Here is a 9,389-nt window from a genome sequence, read left to right as displayed (position 1 = left end):
ACCATATGGGATGAGAACATAAGAACTGTCATTTACTGGGTCAGACTACAGGTCCATTTTGCCCAGTATCCTGTGTTCCATAGTGGCAGAGAGCGTATGCTAGAAGGGAGAGTGAACTGCGTCTGACCAGGGTTTTTTCCACCGTTCCCTTCCTACTTGCAGGCTCCAGAATTTAGGGTCTAAGAAGTTCTGATTCAGAGGCTGCATCTCTAAATCCCGTGCTTAATAGCTACTGATGCACTTTCCCGTTTTCAGCTAAACCTTGCTAGTTAAGCTGATGAAAAATGCCTGTAAACTGCTTTTGAGGTTGATACTATGACATGCATCCATTGTCCCACAGCCTTTCACTAGGTCTCCCAACTCTGGCAAAGTCATGCCTCTAATGAACAAGCTTTATAAATATAACTCTGACATTTCAGCAAGGTTCCTGCCTCTCCTTCAGTGTTTCAGTTGGTGTATTTGGGTAAAAGCAGGTCAAATGACTTCCTTATAGTGTCTGTTTAGTCAGTGGCACAGGGAGCCTTAGAACACACAACATGCCTGCTATAAAGGACCTCTAGTGCTAGAAGGAACTGGCACTCATAAACAAAGTTCTTTTCCATCCAGGGATTTAGAAAGTGCACTGAGTCAATTATGAGTCTTTGGACTTAAAACACCACTAGATCCTTGAATGCAACTCCTAAGTTTCCTCTTGATCATCTCTATCCCTTGCTGTGTGTCATCAAGGAGATGCTTCCTGCAAAAAAAAATTGGGGGCCTTTGAAAGCACCATGTAGTCAAATCAATAGTGTTTGGATCAGAAATTACCTTTATTTTTCTCAGCCGTGTATAAATCTCCAGGCACTTCATGAAGTTTTGCAGGACAAACAATACTGCTTTACTGGAAGTTTGCAGTGTAAAGTACAGTGCACTGCTGACCATTTCTGCATGTTTATTTTTAGCAGCACAGTCTCGAGAACTACGTTTCTTACATTGCTACGTATCACATGTATTTGGCAGGAGCGAGGGGTTTAATGGATAAAGAAATGGCTTTGTGGACTTTCGCTTAAACCTATGTGGCATCTGGCAGAAGTCCAGCCGACACTACAAGAGCTTCATTTAGTGGCTTCAGTTCAGTCCAATGGAGGTAGCCAGAAACCCCACTATGATAATACTCACAGTTATTTAGCGATCCAAGGAAACTGGGGAAAGACTTTAATGCAGTTCCTGCTTGAGGCCTGGACCATACCCATTTCTGGATCAAAAGCTTATTAGTGCATCAAAGATAAAGCAATAAGGAAGCTGCCAGATTACAGAGTCAAAGGAGGGTTTTTTTTTTTTACTGTTCTCAGTAAAGGAAGCTTCACAGCACAAATACCTAACACACCATCAAAACTGGAAAATAAAATTAAACTCCATGATAACCCGTCCCTAATTCTTTTATATAGGAATGTATCATGGTATCTATCATGGGTTAACATAACAACCCTGTAATCTGTTTACAGCTGCTGACAACTCCCAGAAATAAAACCTCACTACCATATTATACCATCTAGATAAAAGTAGGCAAACAAAGGAGAAATAAAGCTGGTTGGTTAGCACACAGATCAGAACTTGGTTTGGAGAGCTCTGCTCTGGTTTGGGGAGCCAGTTCTGTTTCCACACAAATACAACTACATAAAGAGTAACACACAGAAGTGGTAGTTCCCAGACAGACCCCTCTCTAAATCTGTCTCGCTGGTTCGATAGGCTTTTACTGCATTTGCTGATACCTAACTCTGGACCAGGCAAGCCTCATCATTCAGAGGAAGGTGTGCCTGAAGGAAGGAGGGAACCTCCTAGAAGTCTTAACTAAATGCAGTCGACTACAAGTTGTGCCAGCCTTCCCTTCCTGTATTGCGACCAACCTCCTAAACACCCTTCAAGTACAGCAAACATCTGCAACCCATTCAGTTTCCCTATGGACAGACTTTTCCTCTAAGTTCTGGATGATTCTAATGATAGGGTGGCTTTGGGCAACAAAGAACTGAAGGATTAAGTCCTGCTTAGTTAAGACAAGCATCAGATTTTAGCAATTACTGCAGTGACTGTTTGGTTTGAGGAATAAAATCTTAAGGTCCCAGTGCATGTGACAACTTCATACCTCCAAACCTGCCTGAAACTGTACAGATCAATGCAGCATTCCACTATCAATGATTAGACAAGGTAAAAGGATCAAAGAACCGACTACCTAAAAGAACATTACAGCTTGGGAAAGGGTCATTTATAGCCAGACTGATTATAAACCAGTGCCACTGACCTAACACCTAGCAGAATAAGCTGGTCTGTACAAAATCAGATTTTCCTCTTTTCTAAGCTAAATAAACTGAACTTTTCAAGTCTCCACTCCAAGGAAGGTTTTCTAGAGCTAGAATCACCCTGAGAGCTCTTTTTTGAAACTTCTCCAATATCTTGATGTTTGCTTTAGGACACAGTATTGCAGCAATGGTCTTACTAATATATTGTGCAGAAGCAATGTTGCCTCCCAACTTGCACTCAGTAATCCTCAGTTTATATGCCCAAGAGTTGTTAGCCCTCCTGTCCTAACATCACATCAGAAACCTGTGTTCCATTGCTTATCCACCATGTCCATCACCTTAAGGTCCCATCCAGATCTCAGGCTGCTGACTATTCTCAGATGAAATCACTTGGATGTCTATCATTTGCATCAGGAGGCTACCTCCTGGCCAGTTCCTAGTTTGAAGTAATTTTCTGCCATAGGAAGGACTAACATATGTGTGCCCATACTGAGTGCTTAAGGCAAAATAGATGAGATGGCTAATATAACCTGAACAGTTCTAGCCCAATGCATTTCAAACTCACTTCGACTAGGTGCAGGCAGTCTCAGCTTCAAAGCCTGATAAATCAGCCACTTGAAGGACAGTGAAGAGAAGGGCAGGGCCAACTCAGCTAAGCGAAGCATCTGCTTTATAAAACTGCAACCACCTGCCCTCAATAAAATGCTGAGTATACTGATCAGGTGGCAGTGACAGTCATAAGAAAAACCACAAGTAGCATAGGTTCTCAGACAAAGAATTGGGGCTAGAGAGGAAGATGTTTGTCAGTTGAAGGCTTTAATCCATTAGTCTGCTTCTATTATAAAGAAAAATCACTTCTGTATGCCTGTGATTCAGGCAGCTGAGTGCATGTCACGCGTACACAAAGATACCCAGTTCACTGCTGCCAGAGTACCTTACACCAGGCGAGGTGGTCCTGGACGCTGTCAATAGAGAGGGCTATCATTTTAACATTGCGCTTGCTGAACTCAGGTGCCAGCTTTGCTGCCCGGCCAAGCTCTGTTGTACAGACTGGGGTGAAGTCCCGGGGATGGGAGAAGAGAATGCCCCATCTAAAAGAGAACAGAGATGGAAAATGGCATTGAGATGAGTGAACCTCCTGATTAGAAACCAGTGTCAGATGTACTAAGAGAGCCATAGGTACCAAGGATATTGTAAGCTGCCTTACAGTTAAGTGAGCTTGTTTGGGGCCTGAAGTGCAGGGAGTTCGTAATGACCCTTTGGAGATTCAGAATGCTTTTCTGCTACCCTCTTGGTTTATTCTTATTTCTCCTGTCCTATCCCACACCTCACATAAACTTTGATGCCTCAGGCCAAGATGGCACATGATGCCAGGAAGGTTTCATTAACCAGAGAACTAAAGAGATAGGAGTGTCTCCAGGGTCTCCCAGTTCTTGCCCTCATCCTCTAAATGCATCACTCCATTTGTGTGTCAGTAGGAGTCACCATACACACAACAGGATTAATCCCTACAATAAAGTGTACCCCTATAGCTAACAACTTCCAAAATACTCGTTACTGAGTCACCTGAATGTAAAACACACTGCAGAAGTCTCTGCTATTTTACAATGTCATGGTTCACCTTACATTCATTTTCCACCTAGCTATGCCTCACTAGTGGAAACAGCTATTTATAGGCCACTGAGGCCACTATTCAAAAGGCAGCCATAGGTCTTACTCTTAGTCTTATTCTGTATGAGTATGTTGATTCACTATTTCCAGAAGTGTAATTTGTTAACAAGGTCAGAATTCAAATAAATGAGTTACCAGGGATACCATTAGTTAGCAGCTGGCATGTGATGATGCATCTACATTCCTTTGTGAGCAATGATTACAATCCTACCTTCACACATCATTTCTCAGTGGCTGACCTTACAGCACTTCACAAAGAGGGTCAATGCCATCGTAACTATGTCACTGATAGGGAAACTGAAGCCCAGAGAAGAAAAATGACTTGTCAAAGTCACTCTGCAAGCCACAAGCAGCATTGAGAATATATCCCTGTTCTCCTTGAGTCTCAACCTAGCATTCCATACACTAGGTTGTACCACCTGTCCAATATTAAGATAAGGAAAGGACAGTTTGCAAAGTGTGGCTTACTGGGAAATAGCCTACATAAGTGCTAGGTATTACAAAAAAGCCTTCACAGCAGCTGCATAACCAAAAAACCCTAGACTGAAACATGTACGCGGTGTTTACCACACAATATTTCTTCACCTCATGGTCAGATTGGTATGGACTATGGGGGATTTGCCTTCCTTTGTACTGGGAGTGTAGTTCTTTTCTTCGGATCTCTCAAATGTATTTTAACAGCCTTTGCAGCAGCAGAATGTTGACCACCATTGTCCCCCTGTTTACCTGTGACAGGTTAGGGCGTTATGTCTTGTGATCGTGTCAGGGTCGACTGTGTAGTTTTGCTAATAGATTAGACAATGGACAAACAAATAAAGGATGGTTTGGACAGGAACCATCCTGCCTTAGGCGGGGGGCTGGACTAGATAACCTCTGGAGGTCCCTTGCAGCTCAGCTTCTCCATGACTCCATAACTTCTCTTCCACCCCAGAGCTGAAATCTATTAGTTTAAAGTGGTTTATGCAAGCTCTTCTTTATTAGCTTTGGAAACAGTGAGTTTAATGATAAAACAAAAGTCTTTTCCTGGCTGTGCCAAAAAGATAAAACAAGTTAGTTACACTGTAGATCAACTAAACCTGAATTACTATGTAACTACTATTGCGGCCAATAAAGTTAGTGTACATTGTTTACTGATGGCTACAAAATTGATTTGTAGCACCATTTAAATATGAAAAAGGCAAATTGCTGGGAGAGGCAAGGCAGACAACGTGTCAAGTTTACTGAGAAGAAAGGATCCAGGGCAACTACTTCAAACTGGAAATAAACCTAAAATTGAGTTCCCTTTGCTTAATCTCAGCTGAGTCAGCCACACAGAACCATATGCCCTCAGGTGCTGTGGAGTCCAAGCAAAACACTTTTAAGGGGTTGTACCTGGACACTCAATGACAGATTTTGAAGTGAAGGGATCCAACCTTGCGGACCACAAGTCTATTCCCGAACAAGTAGACGGATACTTTGCCACCACAAGGGTATTAAAATGTCTTGACACTCACCTTTTATGCTAAGTGTGATCTTTAAAATCAGTCTAACTGTTGAGACTGAATCATAAAACAACATCCCAGCCTAGGTCACTTCAATCTCCAAGCTTGCTGTTAATTGAGCAAACACCCCTTCTCATGTCCTCAAATTTGGGCAAACTATTTCAGTGTGTAACTGTGAATCTCTGCTCAAGAGGGGGATCTCCATTTTTCCAAATGTAACTCTTCCCCTCTGCTTTAGTTAACTGCCTGCTTCAGTTCTACCATCAAGCCATTTTATAAAATGGGGACAGTGATACCTACCTGCTCTTGAAAGCACGGCGAGAACTACAGAGAAAGAGCTATGCACTAACAGACTGGGCTTGGTTTTGAGCAAGGAACCAAGTCACTCCAGCATAGCCCATCCTTGCACTAGGTCTTACACCCAACTTCATATAACACCTTGCAGGTATCTATTGACCTTCTGTCAAAAGAGGTCAAAGCACTATAACATACTAATGAATTGAGGCTCAGTGCTCTTGCAAGACAGGGGTGGAAACTCATACTTTGAGGAATTGATTCAAACTAAGATTTGGGAAGGGAATCCAGTTCCCAATCCCCTGCTATGCATGCTCAATCACTGGTGCCCAGCCTGTGCCCATGAAGACATCTGCAATATGCAGAATTTCTGGTACCTGATTAGAAAATAGGGTCCCTGAACCACGTGGTGACTCAGTACCCCCCGCTGCTATAAGGAGGAAATGAGAAGCACTGCTTCCCCTCCTGCTACCTGCTACTTCTGCTCCTAAACTGGGAGAAGACCCAGTAAGACACAGGAGCACTCTGGATAGCTGTTGTTCCTTTGGCTGCTTGCTGCAATGCTGACACAAAGAGAACAGCTCTGGTTCCCCAACTGCTTGCTCACGTATCAGCCAGCAGCTTATCACTGGAGCAGAGGATGGCTCCCCTTCTCAACACTTTCCCCTCTGGAGTGCTGCCCTGGATGAAAGGGGAGAGAAGTTGAGAATCACCAACCAGTCCCACCTGCCTGACATTCTGGCCCAGACCTGGTACATGTTAATGCAGCCTGAGGATTCAAGAATCCACAAGCCAGTTGGCGCCAGGCAGAAAACAGATTTTCTGCTCCCAAGCTGCCCCTGTGCTCATAGATGTGGAATGGCCTATAACACAGCTGTCCAGGTTAGCTGTTCACTGAAAGCTAATTCCCACATGCTGGGGAATCCTGGCAGGGCTGCTGCATGCACCAAAGCAATGGAAAAGGAGTAACAGAGAGGAGATCTGTCCTCAGACACCATAGAGCCTTCCTCCACCTTTTGTAATGATAGATTTGGCTATGCTGAAAGGGCAATACCACTGATTGCTCCCTCACAGGACAGACTATTCCAAGCAGCCCCACTCTGGGTGCTGCTGGGCTGGGTTTGTACTGTCATACTTGGCTTGTCAGGTTGTCTTGGACCAAAGAGCACAACAGCATTGTAAAGCCAGTTATCAGCACACAGGCATCTTCAGCCCGAATGAGTTGTGCACAGATATTACCACATCCTTCATCACCAGATCCAACATGTTTTCTTCTTGTAACCCACACACAATGGATTCTCCTGGAATGGCAGATTAATTGTAGCCCCTGTCCAAAGCACCAGCCTACACGCATGATGCTGGCAGCGACCTTCTTTTTGTTTACTCTCAAGTCTCTCCCAGCTTGATACTGCCAGATTGCCTTGGAAAATTACTGCATTTTAATGCCATGAGCCTGCTGTGTCATCCCTGACCTGTAAACAATTGTTTATTGAGATGCCCGTTAGTGCAATTTAAGCTAGACAAACATCATATAACAGATTATGGAACAAACTGGCACTGCTGATTCTTTTTCACTTCAGTCACATTGCTCTGTGGGCTGAGGCTGTATGTACAGAGTGCAAAGATTAATATTCTTGTGAATTTCCCCTTGGGAAGAGCCAGCTCTAGAAAGGCATATTCATTCCACAGTCCTTTCTCAAATTTGTTTACTCATCTTAAATAGCAAAAAAATGATACTTGAAATATCTTTTCTTTACCCTTTGGTCTGGAATGACTCATCAGTTTCATTAAAGCCGTAGGAAGCCCTATTCTTTCCAAATACTAAAATGGTGTATGCTAGAATGCACTATCCTTAGATACAGATACTGAAGGTGTGCCCAAGGCTTTGCATTTCAGACTAAAAGGGGTTCCCCCTCTGAGCATTAAGGAAGAAGACACAGGCTGAATAGTAAATATTTGTGCCTAGGATTTCAGGCTTCTTACCTACTGTACTTGTCATGTTTTATCTGGTAGTGTCCAGGAATAGGTCAGACTAGTGGTTCCTAATCCATGGGTAACCCACTGCCTACAAGACCCTGCTCCCTCCCCTTCACTCGACCCCATCATGTTGTTCATGATTCCAAGGAAATAAAGAGTTAAAATTCAGTTTGACAGGGAGTCCAAAGTAAGACACTGCACACAGTGCACTGTAGCTGCTCAACGTTGTTGCCCATGGGTCAGCAAGCATTGGGACAACTTATCTACGTTCTATGAACACTTCACCCATAGGGTACTTTATATGCACCGAGATGTACTGTAGATTGTGAAAATATTAACCTATTGCATCTCTCCTATGGAAACAAAATTCATGGAGCAGTCAGGGTCTTTAGTCTCTATGGTTAGCATCTGTCAGAAGCTGTGTAGAACTTAATGGAAATGGCCTTCAGAAATATCAAAAGATGCACCAAAAAATGTCTGTTTGACTCTTAACTTTCTGTTGCTGCACTTGGAAACTGAAAACCACAACAGAACTGTTTACTGTGTGAGGGCAGAAGAATGAGAAAGTGAAAATTGTAGCACTGTCATGATTTGGAGACATTAGAGGTCATGGCTATGCCCCCATTCTATTTTGTGGACTGGAACTTCATTTAAAAGAACACAGAAGAGAACCACATACTTGGGTCCTTGGATGTTATATCACGCCAGAGTCTGCAAACCAATGTTAAACATCAGGTCTGGAACTTGTACACTAAGAGTCTATATAAGAGCAGGATTACTTTCTATTCAGAGGATAGAAGAGAACTAGTCAGATGTTACTCATGGAATTTACTGAAGAGCTTAAAGCAAAGAATTTTGAATTTGTAAACAACCACAAAAATGTAATTAAACGCCAATCTTAAGTAAATAGGCGTGCCTCTAGTTAAGCTGGTTTTCTTTTTTTAGACTTAAAAAAGTGTACTGGAGTCAGGAGAGAGCACCAAAATCCCTCACATACAGATTAAAGGTGAGAAGCCAAATGTTCTACATAGTTGGTGTGTGCTTACATGTGCAATTAATGCAAAGCAATAAACTCTGATGCCTACTGCACAGGAGTTTATTGCTCCAAGGCACGCTGCTTGAATGGGTGCCTGGGACTGCAGCCCGCTAAGCCATGCTGGAGCAGCCGGGGGTGGGGGGGCAGCCCACAGATTGAATTACTCTTTGTACCCCAGCCAGCTGGGTCAGTGTCAATACATGCATTGCTGCACACTTAAAAACTCCGCAGCAGGGTAGCACTTGCATTTACAAGCGCTACCCTGCTGTGGAGTTTGTTTACTTTGGCCTAATAGTGCTGCATGTGTAGACACCAAGACATTTGTCATGGAGTTAATTAGGCAGCTCCACACAAATTATCTCATGTAGATGTACCCTGTATCACTTAAAACAGGACAAAAGTAGGTTATTACTAATCCACGAGAGATGAACAATCACTCTTTGAAATTCTATCAGGCCCCTTACAAACTATTTACCAACTAACCTCAAGGAGTCAATAATACTATTAAAAATCTCAGAAGAGGAATAGGCCAGGCTGAGCTCTCTTTTGTAATCAGAGGAAATGATCAAGGCCACAGAGGGAACGAGTTTAGGCAAGGCTCCAGGCCTGATGGCCTAACACTAAAATCTTATCAAGCATCAAAGAAATGCTCAT

General features: G+C 43.1%; 1 protein-coding gene across 1 annotated transcript in view; it reads right to left on the bottom strand.

Annotated features, from left to right (window-relative positions):
- Positions 1-9,389, bottom strand: part of PRDX6 (peroxiredoxin 6) — a 47,692-nt gene that overhangs the window by 17,856 nt on the left and 20,447 nt on the right. The window contains exon 2 of the mRNA XM_019501952.1: positions 3,211-3,367. Within this exon, the coding sequence (XP_019357497.1) occupies positions 3,211-3,367 (157 nt within the window). The remainder of the gene's footprint in view (positions 1-3,210; positions 3,368-9,389) is intronic.

Source organism: Gavialis gangeticus, unplaced genomic scaffold (assembly GCF_001723915.1).
Source record: "Gavialis gangeticus isolate Ggan-Ray unplaced genomic scaffold, GavGan_comp1, whole genome shotgun sequence".
Lineage (NCBI taxonomy): Eukaryota > Metazoa > Chordata > Crocodylia > Gavialidae > Gavialis > Gavialis gangeticus.
This window is presented reverse-complemented; position numbering and strand designations above follow the sequence as displayed.